The sequence below is a fragment of the Poeciliopsis prolifica genome, unplaced genomic scaffold, assembly GCF_027474105.1.
Source record: "Poeciliopsis prolifica strain line A6 unplaced genomic scaffold, Auburn_PproV2 SCAFFOLD021, whole genome shotgun sequence".
Taxonomy (NCBI): Eukaryota; Metazoa; Chordata; class Actinopteri; order Cyprinodontiformes; family Poeciliidae; genus Poeciliopsis; species Poeciliopsis prolifica.
Window position 1 is genome coordinate 1,137,875 of NW_026562396.1, and position 20,207 is coordinate 1,158,081.

At 41.5% G+C, this 20,207-nt stretch overlaps 1 protein-coding gene across 2 annotated transcripts in view; it reads right to left on the reverse strand.

Moving 5' to 3' along the window:
• Positions 1 to 111: 111 nt before the first annotated feature.
• ankrd11 (ankyrin repeat domain 11) overlaps positions 112 to 20,207 on the reverse strand; it is a 115,800-nt gene continuing 95,704 nt past the window's right edge. The window contains exons 5-14 of one of the 2 annotated variants that reach the window (XM_055045198.1): positions 16,250 to 16,420; positions 15,003 to 15,203; positions 14,761 to 14,903; positions 13,752 to 13,899; positions 9,225 to 13,644; positions 6,490 to 9,136; positions 5,412 to 5,510; positions 4,895 to 5,038; positions 4,703 to 4,795; positions 112 to 4,235 (exon numbers count right to left, since the gene is read on the reverse strand). In XM_055045198.1, coding sequence (XP_054901173.1) covers positions 4,050 to 4,235; positions 4,703 to 4,795; positions 4,895 to 5,038; positions 5,412 to 5,510; positions 6,490 to 9,136; positions 9,225 to 13,644; positions 13,752 to 13,899; positions 14,761 to 14,903; positions 15,003 to 15,203; positions 16,250 to 16,420 — 8,252 coding nt within the window. In that variant the 3' untranslated portion in view covers positions 112 to 4,049. Of the gene's footprint in view, positions 4,236 to 4,702; positions 4,796 to 4,894; positions 5,039 to 5,411; positions 5,511 to 6,489; positions 9,140 to 9,224; positions 13,645 to 13,751; positions 13,900 to 14,760; positions 14,904 to 15,002; positions 15,204 to 16,249; positions 16,421 to 20,207 lie in introns of both variants that reach the window. The other variant, XM_055045197.1, reaches the window with a different exon arrangement.

The window sequence follows — 20,207 nt, forward strand, 5'->3', positions numbered from 1 at the left end:
GCAGTTCTCGCGCTCTCTGTACATGCAACGGTAGAAAATAACAATTTTGAATTTTTGCCTTTCAGTTTTAACCCCAACCCGCCCCCCCACCCCATCCTACACTCATGTTCATTTTCTCTCATTTAAATGTTTTTTTTTTGCATTTTTTTTCTTCGCTTTTTTTTTTCTTTTCTTTTTTTGCAGGAAATCAACAACAGCTGGAGGTGAAAGTACTGAAAGTTCTGTTACAGCACTGACGATAGCATCAACAACCCTCTCGTAGACCACCCTCAAAAACCCCGTTAGCTGCTCCAACAATATGTACACAAATAAACTACATTGTACAAATAAAAAAAAAAAAAGAAAAAAAGAAAATAGTTACATTGTTACATCATAATCACCTGCAGCGAGCGCGCACAGCTGGTTGCTGTTAGAACCCCACATTCTACGCAATTTTCAGACTAGTACAAAGAGGAGGGTGCAAAACGTCCTGGGAGGTTTTATTTACAGAGCTATGTACAGTATGTCTCTTTCACGCATTACAAGGAGGAAAATTTACACAGCGGAGACCAACTTCAACTTAAAAAAACAAAACAAAACAAAAAAAATACCACAGGTGTCAGAAAAAAAAAACACAAAAAGAAAATAATAAATAGTTTAATTCTCACCATTTTAAGAGTAGTTCTCCATGCTTTTTATTAGTCATTTTCCATTCTAAAAATAAAGGAACAAACAGCTACAGTCTGGGTTTTAATTAATAACAATAATAATAAAAAACAAACAACCAAAAAAGGCTTGAAATTGTGATTTTATACAATGAAAAAAAAATAGCCTTTATGTCTACGTATGTCCAGTAAGAAATAATCAAACCTAGAATAAACATTGAGTGAATGTGAGGAGAGTAGAGGTAATATGTTGCTGACTGAGGCTAGCATCTGTTATCACCATGGCCAAGTGCTCCACTGAGCATCTGAGGACTGAGTCTTAAATTGTTAAATGTTCACTCTGGAGAATCAACGTGCGGATGTGTCAAGTCTACTGCTGTGTGTGGCCGTTACCATTTCAAGCCTTTGTGATTCTAAGAAATGACTGATCACACAAGCACAACGAAAGGCGGGGCTCAAACCTTTTGAGAACAAACTGGGGTTAAACGGAGACGCTCTTTGATGCCTTGTAAACAATAGTGAGATTTTGGGGGGGCTGGGCTCGACTGGGGGTGTAGTTTTCAGGAGGGGTTTACATTCTGCTCAATAAGCAACGTGATTGACATGCTGGGAACTAAAAGAAAAAAACACAAACAAAACAAACCAAAAAATAAAATAAAAAAAAGCACGAGATAAACAACATCCAAAACCCACAAACAATTTTCTAAAAATAAAGGAAAACCACACATACACAAAGACTCTGAACAAACACACCTTCATCCTCAAGGCTGAAGAACCCGGACAAAAAAAACAAGACAAAAAACAAGCAACTGGCTATTTGTCTGAAAACATGTTTGTTTGATCAACCAGAGTGAGTGTGAACCCATCTTGTCTGCACAGTGTAACAGCAACAGCCATTGCACTTGACTAGACATACCATACACAGCTGTGTTCAATGCGACAGTGTGGGAAAATATTAGTTTCGGATAATATTGCCATCAGGATAGAGAGCAGCTCTCACACACAGACAAGCAGGCAGCCTATGTGTTGGGTCAGGAAAGCTTTTCAAAAACCACTAAAACAAACATTTTATGGGAGTTTTTTTAATAAAAAAAAAACAAACAAAATGTCTGATTTGCTTTATATTCTCTCTTCCCCCCCTACCACAGTGCCTGTTAATATCTGACTTTCTTTTGTTGTTGTTGTTTATTCTAAGGTTTAAGTCTCATAGCTGTCTGCTTGGGCCCGACAGGAAACGGCAAAACGCCTCCACACAAATGAACAATACGAGGAAGTACGCAAACAATTAAAATCCCTGACAATCCCCATGTTGATTCCACGCTGGAAAAACAATGACTGTGACTTTAATGGTGCTAATCGTCTTTTTAACCCCTTATCGTTTCATAAACTAACAAACTGTCACACTGAAATCCTATGCGGAAAATTTTATCTTCCTATGGGTTGCAATAAAATTCCAATCTATTTAAAAACACCACCTTAAATGAACAGTGATAGAGCGAAACCAAATATGTTTAGATATTTTGGCGCCACCTGGTGAGTTCGGCTGGCAGAGCACCAATATGAGAGGAAAGGGGCAGACGGGCTCGACGGATATGCTTGGAGTCCTTTCAGTGGCTAAGACTCTTTAGGCTGTGAAGATGGGATGAGAATCGAAGAGCTGAAAGACCCGTGTTCTTATGCTTTATGATGGTTAAAAAAAAACAAATTCCCAAATCTAGAAATTAAAAGCAATCCAGCAAAAGAAAAAAAAATGATGACACATAACTGTTTTACTTGTGAATGACATCTCTCTTTCAACCATATATAACTATGTGGCTTTGCCCAACGAGTTTTTTTTTTTCCACTGAAAAAAGGCATTTTCTTGGTTAAAAAATTTTCTGATATAATTGTGTAGTAAAGCAATGAATAATAATCCTCTGTTTAATCTTTAAATAAATCCTTAATATCTATTCTGCTACATCTGAGGGGCTGTATGGTGGTGGGCCTGCGGCAGGCCCGAATAATCCAGAATTGGTATCAGCCAGCCTGTTGCGCTGAGGTGACTCTCATCCAGGCGAGCTGACTGAATCTACAGATGAGTCTTTCAAATACTGACAGAACTGTGTACACAATTTGGCCCATTGGATACGAGAGGGGAAAAGTGCTGCCCATAAGTGAACTGTACATAAAAAGATAATTTTTTATTTCTTTTCTTTTTTTTTCTTCTCTCTTTACATGTAACTGAGTGATATTACAGTACATAGGTTATTTACAACTGTGCAGTAATGTGTGGCAAAATAAATTATCTAGAAGGCAGCAAGAATACATTGGTTAACGAATATAAAAACTGTACATAATTTACGGAATACAACTTTTTTTTCTGTTTTATTTTGTTGTTTTTTTTTCCATTAAACTAATATTGGCTCTGTAGTGTTTCAAGTCACTTCCTCAGAAACAATGAAATGCCCAAGTAAAGAAATAGACAAAAACAAACAATATTTCTCTTCTCCTGCCAAACCACAATATCTCAACAGTCTCTTTGAGAATCAACATTCGTTAGGTTTGTTTGTTCTGGTTGTCCTGTGGTAGTTTTGCAGTCCATGGCGGTCTGGTGTGTTCGTGTCGGAGCAAGCGGACCCTCTGAGGGACACTCCGGACTGTCCTCAGGGATCTGCGCTCTGCTGTTCGGTTTAGCCAGGCTAAGAGGCTGCAGGGCCAGTCTTCCTCTCAGACTCTGGGCACTGGCATGCTCACACATCGTTACGCTGCTTCAGCTTTCTTACTCTGTCGCTTAGCTGTTCTGCAGAGTGGGGGAAAAAAATCCACCAGTAGCTGGCTGTAGCTTCCTGGAGCTGTTGACGATCCATGTGAAGTGCTGGGGCTCCTTTTCCTCCAGCTGGGTCAGTGCTGATCTCAGTCTGGATCTCCTGTCCACCGAGAGCGCTGCCGAGGGTCCTCCTCGGGTCTCCCTCTGGATGGGCACCAGGCTGCTGGGAGAGCTCCTCTCTGATACATTCTCCCAGTGGTAATGGGTATTGAATCAGGGGGCAAAAACAAAACAGAAAATAAATCTCTGTCCCCCCCATCTCACCATAACTGAGCACTAAGGAGATGTGTCCCGGTGTCAAAGCCTCAAAGCAAAAACTGTTTCTGCTTCTCACACTCTGATCAAACTAAAGCGTAAAAACTCAGAGGATGAAAGTGCAAGTTGTGTATTTTTCTTTTCCTCCAGTAAAAAGTTTCCGTCTTCATGGAAGGGAATCAGAAGCAAGTTTCTCAACTTTACCCCTTTTCTAAAGAATATAGTTTTTCCTGTAGAAACTCCTCTTTCTAACTTGATAGCCCTTTCCATTTGTTCGCTTCGACGAAGTCTCTTAAAGAAGTGACTCGGATGGAATCGCGACTCGATCCCAGCGCACTGGTGTGTCACACAGGCAGGAGGACGAAGTCGTCGTTGACGTCCACCATCGGTACGTAGAAGGACGGCACTTCGTTGACGCAGAGGGATTTGTGCCCGGCAGGATCCAGCTCCTGAACCTTTAACTGCCACTCCATCCTCTGCACCGCGTTGAGGGCTGCCGCCTCGTGCTGCTGGCGCATCAACAGACATGTCTGAGGGAGGGAAAGCAGAGCAGAAACCTTAGGCTTAAAACTAAACTTTTCAGAAAAGGTCAATTTAACACAAAGCTGATAATGAATTTTTTATGCAGAAATGTCATGTACTATACAGTATATCAATGTTCCTGGTTAACCTGTTTACTAAATGTTTCCCTCCACTAAACTTAATTTGCAAACTGTGTCAGTATTAGTGTGTTGGACAACTGTTAAAGTGAGCATTGTCCTTCATAATTGTATAGGTCAAAACTTGTAACATTTCTGTAGGAAATACATATCTAATATCGAACACTTTTATTTTCTGGCTTTCATTAGATCTAAGTTAACGATTAAAACTAACAGAAACATCAGTGTATGCATAAAAGAATATCTGAGTTTCACTTGTTGCAGTGAAATATGTATGAATGTCATTCTGATTTATTGAGAACCACCTGTATCTGATCACCATGGGATGTAAAAATTACCTTCATTCGGTCGTATTTATCGTCGACATCCTGGATCCAGGAAATAAACTGACGTGCATTGAAGCGATCTCGAACAGATTTGTTTTCATCACCCTAAAAAATGACGACATGTTACAGATTGAACTCAGCATTGGGTTAAGTAGTAGGTGACTGCTGACTTCAGGCTGAAGTGTGCTGCTACATATCACCTACCTGACTTTCAGATGGCATGTTGTACACTTCAGAGTCCAACAGCATTGTACAGGCACTGAATGGCACAGCCTGATTGGCTATTGTCCTTGCTGCTCTGCAGTGGACCCTTAAAACCTCCTGTTCACACGAAACTATCAGTTTCTCCTGCAAACAGAAAACACAACAGAGAGAAAAAGAAATTAAGTAGAACGCCGGGATGACAGTGTGTTCTTCAGATTGGTAGATAACAGTCTTGAACTACAAAGCATATTTCACATAAATGGCTGCGACTTAATTAGAGACAGAGATGAAAAAGATTCAGCCCTATAATTCACTCTGGCTCAACCTAAGAGCAGAGACTGTGCAGATTTCGCACGCATTCTGATAAAAAAAAGGGCCTCTGATCTTTCAAAGGAGTGCTAATGGCATTCTCTGAATAAGTGTGAGGCTGAATGTGTGAGAAAAGGCTGAATTTAGGAGAAAAGATATTTCAGGAGAATAGAGGAGGCTTGTAATGTCCAGATGATGCATTTCTTACCCGCTCTATGCTGTGCTGCAACCTGAGCTTTCCTCTTACTGCCTCCTGCTGTCTGAAGAGCTCCCTCAAAGGTTCTGACAGTGATGGGGGCGGGGCAATCTGATGAGCAAAGCAGAACAAACTTTAAATATCTTTGTTGTGAAACACCACATTTTCATCCTGAAATAAACGCCTTCAATAGACAAAGCATGTAATTCACGCTGATCCATAAGTCATGTATTTGCTGTGGGTCTAAACTTTGAAAAATTAAGGATGGAGATACAGAGTTATTTGCAATAGGACAATCGTGCTTAAATAGATGCTTACTGGATTTCTTAATTTTTCTTAGTTTCAAGAGCCATTTTATTTCTAGTCTACAAATCTACTGAGTTTTTCAGATAGACCCTGAAACAATTTCTTAAATAATAGGTGAATTATCTTAGAGAAGCAGGAAAATGTCTCAAAGTTATATTTTGAACTCTTCAGACTGATAATGTCATGAAGCTGTAAAAAGAAGGATTTTTCTCGAACTCAACATATACCTGGTATCCAATTGTACACCTGCACAAAATACAGATTTCTGGGAATATCACAGCAAAAACACAATTTTACGTTCAGTTTGGTCTAGTTCCCAGTGAAAATATTATTGTACATATGAAGACAAAATTAACTTTCAAGTAACTTTTGAGCAAGATACTGGTTTTAAGTCAACAAATTCTTAATACAAAAAAAAACACATTAGTTTCACTAGGAAATTTTATTACTTATAAGAAGGATCCCCTAGTTCCAGTCGGTATTGTATGGAAGGGACAAAACATCAACAAAAATTACTTTTGATGTCCATTATTTGTAAAAAATAAATCTGCCAGTTGAACAAATACATAGCAATAGTAAAGAAGTATTGACTTTAAGCCCCTATATCTTGCTGAAAAATTACATGCAAGTTAGTTTTGTCTTATTTCAAGTGTACAAAGATATTTTCACTATAAACTAGATCAATATTTTGCATGTTTGCAGTGTATTTCCAGCAGCTGGTCCCAGATTAAATCTATTTTTGAATGCTCAACATGTTGTCCCTGCTCAAGGCAGCATTACTTACCACAGGGATGTGAAGCTTGCTGAGGGGTTTCCCATCCAGCAGGTAGGAGCCGGTGTAGGTCACATACTCAGCGTAACATTGTGGGGCCTGAGGGGTGATGTAGCACAGAATCTTCCTCTTCTCCTCAATCTTCTTCCTTATCTGCAGGTACTCAAAGTAAGGGTTGGACCGGTCACTATGGTAGGGCTCGATCTCATCTAGTTTGATGGCATTGACGACAACGGCTAGGGTCTGCTGGATCATCTCTCTTGTCTGCTGCATTGCTGTGTTCACGAGCTGAACCTGGACTTGCTGCCCGGAAGAACGAGGGAATTTTCTTTTCCGTGGATGCTGGGTCTGGGAGTCCTCTTCATCCATGGCAACCGGCCGACCTTTTGTGGTTTTAGTGGAAACCACTAATGTTGAAGTTGGGACAGACACTGTAGTGGTTGAATGAGATGCATCAGTAGAAGCACTGATCCCAGAATCTTTTTCTTTCTTCTGAGCAGGTGAGGAAGACACAGAGTTGGGTGTTGGCGTTCTCGTTGGGATTGGGTTGCTGCTCACCGCTAAACTGGTGTTCACAGCAGTGGCAGCAGCTGAGGAGTTTGTTACGGTGGATGCAGCAGGGGCAGCGGTGGCATTGTTCTTGGCGCGATATCGGGTAACTCTTTGAGGGATTTCCTCCATCTTCTTGGTGGTATCGACAGGGATGGGTACAGGTGTGGGGGGGACAGGCGATAGCTTAGATGAGAGTTCCTGAGTGTCTGAAAGTTCCACTGTGCTGGGGAGAGTTACTGCCACTGAGAGGTGAGGACTGCACAACATAGAGTCTGCTACAGTATCACACACATCCCTATTCCTTTCTTCTGGCTTTGCAGAAGACTCCGACTCCAGCGGTAGTTGCAGTGACTCCGGGAGGGAGTGGATTTGTACATGATGATGCTGACTGGCATTTGAATCTGCAGGTGAATACAACATAACAGAATTGGACTCCTCATGAATGCCATATGGCAGCTGTCTTTCTGAAACCCCAGCATGTGGCTGGTTAAGAGACAGCACGCCATTGGTAGGCACACTTTGAGGCTCTGGATCCAGCTCATGCTGGAAGTTGGTGGGTGGAGACGGCACCACAAAGTCTTGCTGAGCAGATTCCTCTAAAACAAGGTCTCCAGAGGGGCAAGGGGTCTTTGACAGAGGTGGTAGACTTACCTCCATTATGTCTGGATCATCTCTGTCTGGGATATTGTGTCTGATGTGAGCCGACACGGTCTTGTTATGATCAGCCAGTTCATGATCTCGTTCCTCGGTTTCCTCTGACTTGTCTGGTAGTGGTAGGACAGGTAAAGAAAATGGACCTAGATCATCCAGCTCATCTGGATCAGGTGTGAATGAATCGGTCCATCGCACCACCGGTTCCGGGACCACTGGTGGAGGGATGTGATCTTCAGGGGCAGCACTGAAGCTGTGTGTGCTTTGTCTGCTGTCTGGGTCCACACATGTGGGCTCTGTAACTAACTGGTGTCCATTTTCAATAATCGGCTTGTTGCAGTCCTGGAAGAAAGACTCCAGCCTGTTGGAGGACGATGAGGTATTTAAATAGTTGGGTTCCTCATCCAGAACTGTGTCAGGCCTCTCTGGGGAGGGGATTTCAGCAACAGCCTCCTTCTGCTCTTCCAAATCCTCTGTGTCCTCTCTATGCCACCTATTCCAGGTGTCATAGGTGTGTCCAGACAAGGGCTGCAGATCATTCTCAGAGTGGGAATAAGGGCTAGTTATTTTCGAGACGGCAGCTTCAATCTCCCCGTGGTTAGATTTGAGGTCCATGTCGGCATTCCAACCCATACTATGATCAAAGCAGCTTTCTCCATCGTTCAGCGCAGACTGCACTGGGGACAACTGTTGGACGTCAGCTTCCTGTCGGTCTGGAGACTCTGCAGGCCAGCTCTTCCTCAGATGGTCCTCAACTTGAGGGGAGAAAGAACATGGATCTCTTGTTGGTTCTTGCTCTTCCATCACAGAGTGGATTATGTCATGCCTATCAATCATATCAGTTTCTTCCTCTTCTTCGTCATCTTCTTCTTCATCTTCCACTTCCTGTGCCCGATGTTCTTCCATAACGCAGGGAAGATCTGAGTGGACCAGATTCGGTTCACTGTGGTGAGGTTCTGAGTTATCATCGATATCCAAAGGAGGTAAAGCAGCAGGAGCGGGCGTTGGTGGTGCCGCGATGTCAAAGCATGGCTCCTGGGGATCTGGTCGGTGGACAGGTGTGGACGGTTTGGGCAAGAAACTATTGTAGACGCTTTCAGGAAGGTGTTCATGGCCCTCTGTGAGAGCAAGAGTTGACGACACCCCGTCTGATGTCGGATGGCCCGACTCCCGCCGAGGAGAGAGCATGCTCATTGGAGAGAAATAGGATGACGGCAAACATTCCAGTCTATTCACAGTTATTGGCTTGTCCTCAAGAGGTTGGGAAGAAGAGATTTGATCGTATTCAGCTGCAGGATCGTTTTGCTGCCGGAGAAACTTGTCGGACTCAGATTTGAAGTCGTTTTCCAGAGGTCTGCGGACATTAGATGACGCCGAGCGGCTGACAAGTGGTAGCTGGAGGTTCTTTGCTGGAGTAGGACAAGTTCCCTCCTGGAAACTCTGGGAGTTAGAGTACCTGCTGGGTAGACAACAGAAAGACAGAATTAGAAGATATTCCACACACAACCACAACCATAGATCAACTGGATGCTTTGATACGTTACCTTTCAAAAAAGGTTGGAGAGCAGGCGTTCATTGAATTTAACATGGCTGATGAATTCTGGCAGTCCAGTCCATCCAGCATGATGTCAGGGTAATCCTCCGGACTGCAAGACGGGGTGCGTGGAGTCTGCATCACTTCCTCAAAGCTGGGGCAGGAAATTACAGATGTTGGTGTAGGGACCCCGGTTGGCCTCGTTTGATCCGGTCTGGGGGAAGCAGGGAGGTTCTCCTTCATTTGGTGTCCAGTCATCCAATCCTTTGAGCTCTGAGTGTCAGTAGGCTGGAACTTCCTCCCTGGAGACATCATCTGAGCAGGGAGGCCCACATCCTTTAGCTTTTTCTCTTTTAGACCTGATTCCAGGCTGTTTGATTTCTTTGTAGATAATTCATTGCGATTTTTCTTTACTTCCTCTGTGGACTTGGCTTTGTCTTTGAGTTTTGCGTCCCCTGTTTTGGGCCTCAACCTCTCCATCTGTTTCATTTTCTCCTTTTGCTTCTTGATGCAAGCTCTTACCTCCTGATCTCTAAGACTCAGCATCTGACCAAAACTTGTCATTTGAAAATCATCATCCACTAACAGCTTTTCACGTGGACGAATGTCTTTACGTACTGGCTCTTTGGACTGTGGGAGCTTTTCATTTTCATCCTTAGATTTAGATTTACTGTGGTCCATTCTGTTGTCCTTCTCCAATATGTCCCGATTTCTGTCCTTTTTGAGATCAAATTTGGGACTTTGCTCCTTTGATCTTTCTTTCAGAACTGTGAGCTGAGGGCTATCTTTCAAACCAGACTTCACATCCTCTCTGGAGTGCTTAAATGACCCAAAGCCATCCATATACTTCGTTTTGTCCTCCTTAACTTTATCTTTATGTTTCTCCTTTTTCTTTTTGTCCTTCATTCTGTCACCAATCATACTAGTTGATTTCTCTTTGTCCTTTTTAGACATCTCTTTTTCAAATTCCAAAGTTTTATCAAAGTCGTCGTCGCCATCTCCTTTGCCTCCGAACGGGAATGTGTAAGGGTCAGCCTCCAGAGGCATGGGCTCCTTCTCAAAGGGTAGACTCTCTCTGCGGCTATAGGACTCTCGGTTCTCCCCAGTTTTGTCACGTTTATCTCCTTTGTCTTTCTTGACCTTTTCTTTCTCTTTGTCATGGCTCTTCTTAGACGAGGAAGATGAGGAATGCCGGAGTCTCTCTTTGTCTCTGAACCGATCCTGTGGTGTGGATATGGACAGAGAATCTCTCCTGTCCTCAGAGATATCAGTCAGGTTCAGCGAGTCATAGTAACTGGTGAGCACTGGCTCATGGCCTCGATCAGTGAAACTATCTGAGGAGATGTCGCTGTTCTTGTCATTGGAATCATCTTTGTAGTCATTCATTGCCTCCTCCTCTAGTTTTTCCAACATGGACTTTTCACTCTCACCACTGCCCTTAGAGGGTTTTCTCTCCTTTGAATGGTCTTGTTTGTCTTTATATTTGCTTTTTGTCTTTTCCTCATTTGTGTCCCTTTTGTCCAACAGCTTTTGCTTGTTTTTCTTTTCCTGGTTGGAGTCCACTGACATTCTATCTTTCCTTTCCTTATATTTTCCATCGACTGAATCCTTTTTGTCTTTGTTGTGTTTTTCCAGGGAGCCTTTTCTCTCTTTCCCCAAATCAAATGAAGCCTTATCTTTTTTCTTCTCTTTATGGTCTTTGTCTTTTGCCTTTTCTGTGTTGTGTTTTGTGTCCGCAGAAGATTTTCTCAGCTTTTCAGAGTAGAAGTGATCCATATCGTCCTGATCGGGTGTCAAGTCTTTTCTGATGGAACCCGACCCAACAATGACCGTGCTGCTGTAGCTATCCTCGTCATCGTCACTTTCATCTGTAAAAATATCAGCAATCTTGTACCATGATCTTTCTCTGATCTTCTCAGGTTTTCTCTCTTCTTTCTTGACTTCTGAAAAATCCTTCTCCCTGTCAGTATGTTTATCTTGAGAGGATTTCTCTTTCTTGTCCTTGGTCTGTTCTGAGGACAACTTTCGATCTTTCTCTTTGCTATGAGAGTCTTTGTGTTTGTCTTTGGATCCCTCCTTCTTGTCTTTGGTGCCCCGGTCTTCATCTTTTTCCTTGACAGTTTTCTCAGTGGAGCTTCTTTCACTCTTCTCCTTCTCGTGGTCAGCGCCTTTGTCTTTCGTTTTGTCTTTGTGCTTGTCGGTTTTTGTCTTTTCCCGTTTCTCTGTTGCTTCTCCTTTCTTTTCTTTCTCCTTTCCAGAATGGTTTCTGTCTCTGACAGCATCCATGTCTTTAAAGAAGGTGTCATTGCTGTATTCGTCTCCAATAGATTCCTGCTTAATTTTCTGATCTTTTCTTTCTTTGACACCATCATACGAGTCTTTACGATCACGACTGCTCTCCAGTGAGTCCTTGTCTTTTTTGTCTTTCACTGTGTCTGTGGACTCCTTCCTCTTCTTGTCTTTTTCGAGCGAGTGGCTAGAGTTCAGTTTTTGCTTTTCTAGCCAGTCTTTTTTCTTCTCATTTGTCTTTTCTGATGAGTCTTTTTCCTTTTTCTTTGATGTTGCTTCTTTCTCCGATCTTTTGTCGTTGTGCTCTGACTTCTTGTCCTTTACTTTGTTTTCTTTTCTCCTTGTTTCTTCTTTAACAGTCTCCACAATTAGCTTGACTGTGTTGTTGGATTTATATTCCTTGACTTCTTTAATGGGAACATCCCAGCTGTCATCTCCATACAGGGAGGAACCAGAAGACATCTCAGAGCCCCACCTATCATGATGGTCATCTGATGCACTGAGCTTTGTGTCCTCTAGGTTGAGGAAGCGGTTATTAATGTCATAGCCTTCATGATCAGACTCTTCTTTCAGTGTTTTATCTTTTTTACATTTTTCCCTCTCTTCTTTGGTGTTTTTCTCTTTGTCCACCTTGAGATGCTTCTCCTCTTTCTGTTCACTCTTCCTGTCTGTCTTTGAGGAGGATTTTTCCTTGGACTTTTTCTTTTTCTCCTCTTTGTGGGGCTTCTGTTTATCCTCCTTGGGTTTCTCCTTTTCTTTGAAAATTCTCTCCTTGTCAGACTTTGCAGGCTTCTCCCTTTCCTCTTTGTTTGCCTTATCCTTTGAAATATCTTTTGCCTTTTTGCTTTTCTCCTCCTTTGCCGTTCTGTGAAGATCTTTTCCAGATGACCAATCTTTATCTTCAGACTTTGCTTTCGAAAACCTGTCATCCTTTTTCGAATGGTCTTTGTCGTGTTTAGATAATTTAATCTTGCCCTCAGTGGCTGATTCGGACTCAACAATTAGGGATTTCTGTCTCGAATCATCAAAGTCAAAAGAGTAGCTCTTGACGAATTTCTCATTCATGTCCTGATTGAGCACAACACTCGGAGCATTGTCTTTTTCCTTGTTTTTGTGTTTGTGCTTCACTTTATGTTTCTTAATCACTTTTCCATCCATATCAGTTTTGGAGGCAGCACTGTCTGCAGTAGAGTTTTTATAGAGATCAGAGTTTTTCTTGTCAACAATGTTACTGTGCACAATGTTGTTCTTTTTCTTGTTCTCCTGTGCTTTCCTCTTGACCTGCTTTACCGACTCCACACTCGAATCAGAGTACTCGGACTCACTGACTGGATCTGAAAGAGAACTGACGTCGGACCACGTAGGCGACGACACCGTCTTCCAGCCATCTGTCCTCCACTGCTTTGGATGCTGCTCCGCTAACGAGGGCGCCTGTTTCTGAGAGTTTAAGTTTCCATGTGAGGAAGAGGAGGCATTAAAGGAAGGAGATTCTTTAACGTTCATTGAAGATGAGTCCTTGATGCTGTTTGAGCCCTTGTCATCTTCGCTTTCCAAATCTCCACAATCAGAGTCAGACGTGCAGAATTTGTCGTTAACTTTCCCAAATCTGACTTCTTTACTGACATTATTTTTGCTCTCCTTCTTTCGCTTCTTTTTTACTTTGTTTTTGTCTTTTTGTTGTTTCGAGCTCATGCTGCCAGAGTCTCTCGTCTTGGTGTTTGTTTGCTGGACTTGTTGCCGCGGCGTGGGCGCTGGTATGAAACACAACGTCCTGTCATCCTCGTCCGAACTGTTACTGTCGGAGATGATCCGCCTGACAGCTTTCTTTGGTGTGAGTGTGTTGCTTTTGGAATAGGTTTTAACCTCCATCTTGGGTATAGAGATGAAGCTGTTGGTCTTGCTAACAGAGTCTTTTCGGAAGTCTTTTTTCAAGAGGTGTTTATCGTCTACAGGAGGGACGCGCTCCTCCTCATCATCCTCGTCGAATTCGTATTCATCTTTGACAGGTGTGACAGCAGATTTGGGTGGATCTGCAGCTTTCCCTTTTAGCTTCAGGCCCTTCTCAAACTCTGAGTCTGTGTTATTGCCATCTACAGAGCTCGAAGGGGCAAACGAGGGCGCGTCTTCCTCCTCTGAAGATTCTGTCAGACAAAACAACCAGAATCAGCACACATCCACCAAATACAGTGACATCTCATTTAATTAAAAATAATTAGGATGTTTAAAAGATTTAAAAAAATACACCAACCTGATGAACTCTCTTCACTTGAGGTGTAAGTACCTTTCCCTAGTAACAGATTCAGCATAGTTGGAGAGCTGGCAACCTTCAGTGGTGTTTCACCTCTCCTGTTGCTTTGACGTGGATCTGCTCCGTAGCGTAAAAGTAGTTTCACAACCTGAAAGAAAAGAAAACTTTTAACTGACGATTTCTGAAGAACTGAAGTCTGTTCCCGCTGTTTTCAGACTTCCGGACTGAGGTCCTCGAATCAAATAAAAGTCCACAGCAGAAAAAGAAGGAAAATTCAAGTAAACTGTTTACGCGTTTATTCACTATTCAATACAAATAATGTTAATAATTGCAAAGCATGGATTTTATGGTGAACATTTAATTTCTGTTTTCTCATTTCAGATTTTACTAAGTATGATTGCCCATAAGTTTAACTTAGTTAGAATGTTGCATGTAATAAATTGACATATTTCCATAGTTTCCACAACCTTTTGTATACTTGTAGAAACAATATCTATTAGATATGGGTATCTATATAACTGGCCCAGAAATCCCCAAACAAAAAGAGATAATGTCAGTCTGGTTTAAAATCTCCATCTTCAATCTTTCCTTATTTTAGCTATGCAGATGTTCTTCTCTCTCTAATAATATTCGACTTTCGTGTTGCCTTGTCTCTGCCGCAATGTCTTTTGAGCCAACAGTTTCCATCAACTGAAGAGGCAAGGCACTAGTATTCCAAAGCCTTAATCACATGTAAAGTGTGATCATCATGTAAAGCAAACCTATTGGAGCTAAAGTTGAATTTTATACTAAAAATCCTAATGTCACTGCCTGAAGACTTTATGTTATCTCTGGCTTCAGTCAACATGTTGATCATATCTGTTGCAACTGAATTTCTATTTTCCACAACTATTTTCATATTGCCACTATATATGTCTTACTGCTTTGAATTTGTTATGACATTTTCTCTTCGCTGCTTATCTCATAATTATGACTGAATCCAAAAAACTGACTGTTATCTTTCCTTTACCTTGAAATGTCCATTGTTGGATGCATCATGCAGAGGAGTGTCATCATCCAGACCCTTTGTGTTGACTTCAGCTCCGGCTGCCAGCAGCTGTTTGGCCACATCGTAATATCCCCTGTTGCATGCTTCATGCAACGCTGTCCAGCCTAAAGATATAAACAATCACTGTGTCAAAAGTCTAACTGTATACAAGAGAAAAGATGCAGTTGTAAGGTGCATGGTAGAAAAAAGGAGAAACCACTCACCTGCAAAGTCTTTTACATTCACATCAGCTCCTTCACTGATGAGCTCCTTGATGCGGCGCACCTCTCCACGGATAGCTGCTCGGTGCAGTCGAGTCTCTCCTCGCTCATTTCTTTTATTTACTTTGTCTTTGGTTTTAGATGCGGAGTTTGGCGTTCCCTTCTGGCCCAGACAGGTCTGTGACTGATGCTTTGGTGTTGTGTCTGCCCACAGAAGACAAATGATTCAGTTTAATCCAAGAATAGTCTCACAATTCTTTTAACAGTTTATAAAAATGTGCAGGGACCGTTTATGTTGTTTTCTGCAAATGCCGTCAAGTAATAGGCGTTTGAAAAGTTAACAGCCACAAGGGGGCAATCACACGCCATAAAAATCACAGTTCATAAAATGAAACTACTTTCCTTGAGACTTTTTTTCATTTGCGAGATGAAACTCAAGCCTATATTGCATTTACATTATTGACTTTGTACAGCTTTTGTCCAAAACAACATTTGAAATACAATCACTTAATCTAAGTCAATGCCTCTGGGCACACAAGAAAGGAATTAACATATAAATAAAAGTGTCTTTGCACTGAGCCTCACTAATTTCATTCCATCTAAAATGTCAACAGCAGAAAAAACAAGCACAAGGTTGCAACAATAATCCAAATATGGGCACCTAATATATTTCCAGACAAATGAATCAGTCTACCAAAAAACTGAGTAAACATAATTAATTTCAATGAATAATCTCAAAGCTCAAAGGACATTAATGAACAAGCACACACATTCTTCATGTGTCTTCTCTGTCTGCCTCCATTCGGCCCAAATAATAAGATTGCATCATCAGTCCCAGAATATTGCAGTAGCTAAAGCTAATTTTATTTTTTGTACAAACTGGATTTTGAAAACAATATGTTTGCTAATGCTACATCGTACTTCTCAAAATACCATTTATCACTGACAGCATGTGCTTACATTGTTACTGCGTTTATAAGTGTTGTTGTTTATGTTTGAATATCTAAAACTGGTTGAATACAGAGGCAGGCTAAAGAGGAGGCAAAAATCAGCAGACAAAATGCTTAAGATTTCCAAAATAAACAAAAACAAAACCTGTGACTCATCCCCCATCTGGCTCACTTTAACCCCGCCTACGCATACTCCTCTCCCACACACACACAGTGTCTACATATAAAGCTCCATCCAATCGTCGTTTTCTTTTCCGCCACCGGTCCACAGAAGACGTGGCCTAAATGATAAGCACGCACCTGGACTGTTGACGGTCTTCGCAGCTGTCATTTGCATGAGCAAGGCCACCTGCTGCCGCTCAGACACAGGGTACCCGGCCCGGATCCCAGGCATCCCCATTCCGAACGGCAAGCTCTTCCTGGTGTTAGTGGGCTCCTTTTTAATGCGCTTCCTCTCTGGACCTGGTTTCTCTGTGAAGTAAGCAAAAGGAGATAAGAAAATGAAGACATTTTATTGGACTGGGTTTATGTACGTGAAGACACATGTACAAGAGTTTATCAAAAATACATTTGCCATCAGTGAGAATTTATATTCTGAGAAAAAAACTACTAATAAAAGGCATTTAGATATTTTTCTACAGTCTTTTTTTAACATGGGCAAAAAGGGCAAAGAGAAAAATATTTTTAAATGTGACAATCCTGAACCACTTCAGGGGTTTTCAAGCAGCAGCACTTTTCCAACTGTGAATGACTGCTTTTTATTTGATGACTATGATGCAGGAGTTTTTTTTTTTGACTATGATTTCTTTGCCAGATCATTAAAACACGTTCAACATGGCACATATGTGAACTGCACACCACTAAAGGACAGATCTGCTGATCTAAAAGTCATTTTGACTGCAATGCTAATAAATTAATATCACTTTCACATGCAACTCACTTTCTCCAACATTATTACGAGTGTAAGTATGCATCAAACTCATCAGTGGAGCCCCTAACTATTTAGAAATTTTATGACTAACATAAAATTAGTGACAGAGAGACTGCTGCAGCTCCCAGTCTGTCTCTGTCGTGTGTCCTGTTCAGATTTCTGACACAGCCCCAGGAAAGCTGCCCAGAGCTCAGATGAAACACCACTCATTATATTTTACAACCTCTAAACAAAGCAGAGTTTGTGAAGAAAATCACTTCTTGCGGATTTTGTCAACACACGATTAAATGCAACCTTTAGTCATTCATGCCGATATTTACCTCTCAAATGTCATCCCAAAATAAATTGAATGCAAGTGAATGCCTCAATGAGTGGTTAACTTAATGCTATGCTTCATTTGATCAACAAGTCATATCCAAAAAGAGAAGACATGACAATGTTAGCCAAGAAATACAGCACAATACTCAACGGCGAAGCACTGTCAGCAGGGGAGAAAATTGAGTAATAAAGATGTGAGGATCATTTGAAAGAAAACAATAGCTCATTTCTTAACCTACTTAGCCGTATGTCAGAAGAGCATATTGAAGCTGCCTTGGAGAAACTCCAGCTGAGAAAATATTTCTGTTGTTACAAAACACAGAAGAGAAACTGCAGCATCTGCTTTGAGCAACGCCATCACAATACTAATGTAGTGATGATAACTCTCGAGTGGTATTTTAGTTACTGTACGCGCAAGACAACCTTTTCTCCTCATTGTTGGACATGAAAATCTGTTGGACAATACAATTATTTCTATTTGGCAAATGTAATGATGGAAGATTTCTTTTTAAAGTTTTACATGCAATCACAGGAGATATAAATGTTTCTTTGTTTTTTTTAAAGAAACAACAACAACAAACAAAAAATAACCCCATTGCAGCATTAAAAACATTTCAGTTCTGCTATTTTAATCTAACTCTTCCAGGCTGTGATCGCAACAAAACATAAAAGTATAACAGTTTTATCTGAATTCAAGTTTCAATGAAACACAGTATACAAATGTACTAGAAGAGAAAATAAGCTAACAGATGGTAATGGCTTAGAGTGGCTTAGAATAAGCAACAGTATAGTAGTATGGTTTAGTGTTTCCAAAAAAAAAAGAGAAAAAGCACACCGTTTTCTCTTGTTCACTCGGATTTTCTTTGCAACACACCAAACCCCATCATTTCTCATTTTTTGCATGTGCGACTTACAGTGCAAGGGGTTTGTGGGTAGAAGTAAGTGACTGGTGTCATTAACCAGCAGCCCCTGTGGAAAGGAAGGGCCAGCAGGCAGTGTTTATGTCTGTCTGTCTCCAAGCCAATCAGCCAGAATTGTGAAAAGAGGAAAAAGGGTGTGACTTGCCAAAACTGTAGTTATTATGAAATAACTGGTGTGCATTTCAACTCAACATGGCCCTGCCAAGGTCACCACTGCCTGCCAGGATTACAGGAGACACGGTGCTACTGGACAAAAGCAGCTGCCTCATGGAGACACACCCAGTAATTATTTTCAGTGGCAACATACCATCCGATGACCCACAGAGAGTATGGTTACGCATGAGTGTAGTACTTCATCACGGAGGGGCAAAAACTCCCTGTGCCAACAGGAAATTCTCTCAGCCTTCAACACAAAGGCTGAAACTTAAACAGCATTTCGGGATGTGTATGAACAGAGGCACAATAGCAATTGCTACTTCATTTAGTCCAGGACTGGATGCAAAGCTCGAGGCAACAAACACTAAAGTACAAGGCCAAGAAGGAATGAAGCTCGTGCTTCCGGTGTCAAAAGGCCTTCCAGGAAACTATTTTTCCAGTCACATGTACAGAGGAGATAAACTTTCACTAACATCTGTGAACACTTACAGCTAATGTGTCCTCCAGCAGTCTTTGATACACTCTCACGTTCTCCAAAGTAGTCGCCATTTACAGGCATTCCTTCTGTAAAGACAGCGGGAACCACAGAAGCAGTCCAAACATGTTTTTCTTTTCCTGCAGCAGAGCAGTGAAACTGCTAGGCTAGTTTTTCCACGCTATGTTTACAAGATGGGGAAGCATGAAGGCAGTCTTACCGTAATGTCCATAGAGAGCAACAATGCTGGACAATGTACAGCATCATACTGGCTGTAGATGTATGATGCTATTCAGAGCCTATAGCTCTGGATAGAGAGCTATCACTTCTCTATTCAACCTATAGCTGAATAGAGTCCAGCTCTAGTTTGTGGGCCAAAATGAACCACACTATTTACGTACATATGTTAGAGGTAGAAATCTTTAGTCACTTCATAATTTGGCTACAATGCAGGAGGCTGTAAAGCATCTGTTCAACAATTATTAAATTGTTGATGTAACATGCCCACCTGCACACAAGCAGTCCAACCATAAATGTACAGCCAAATCTCCAGGGAAACATTTTCATTAATAACTCAGGAAAAACATACATTAAAGGGGATTATCGGGAGATATTTTGCAAAACTGACTGAGCTTTATATCACGTTGTGATGTTATTCCCTCATCAAAAGCAGACTTGGAGTGTTACTTTGATTCTTTCATGCATATTTGAGGAATCATTGAATTTCTGGGATGTCTAAACACTTGCTCATACAAAGCGCGACCCATTTACCCAAAGCTTGGCCGTAGTTCCCAACTGAGTTTCCATGCCACAGAGCAGCCCTTCCTTTCTGCTCCACTAGAATAGCGGCAGCAGCAATTAGCAAACAACTGGTGGAATTGCATTTCTGCTGAGGATAAGAACTATATGGTTCTTATGAACGTTCTGAAGAACTGTTAGGAACGAAGCCGTTCCTAAGAACGCTTGTGAATGCCATCAACGGATGGTTTGGAGAAGCATTGTGTGAAGACGTGCTGAAGGAGGAGTGTCAGAAAGGATAGAGGGTTCTTAAAGAGACAGGGGCCAATTTCAAGGTGTTAGATATAGCAATGATCAAAAGTCAAATTTATTTTCAGTTATGTTTGATATATACAGCAAAGCCCAGAATAAAAATGATTCTCTATGGTGGAAAGTACTTCACAGTTAGAGATGTCACGAGCTTTGTAATAAGCATTAATTTCTCTGAGTTTGGGGGGCTCTGACATGGCTATCTGGATGGTCTTCTTTACTGCAGGTAGGATCAGCTGCAGTGGCTCTGCCGCTGAGTGGAACTGTGTAAAATGGTTCCTCATGTTTGACATATTTTAACATATTTTAGATTACCAAGATGAAATGGTGTGGCTGCAGGATGCAGTTGAATGTGAGTTTAGGTGAACATTTTGTGCTTTGTTCTATTTTAACCTTCTTCAAAATTGCCAT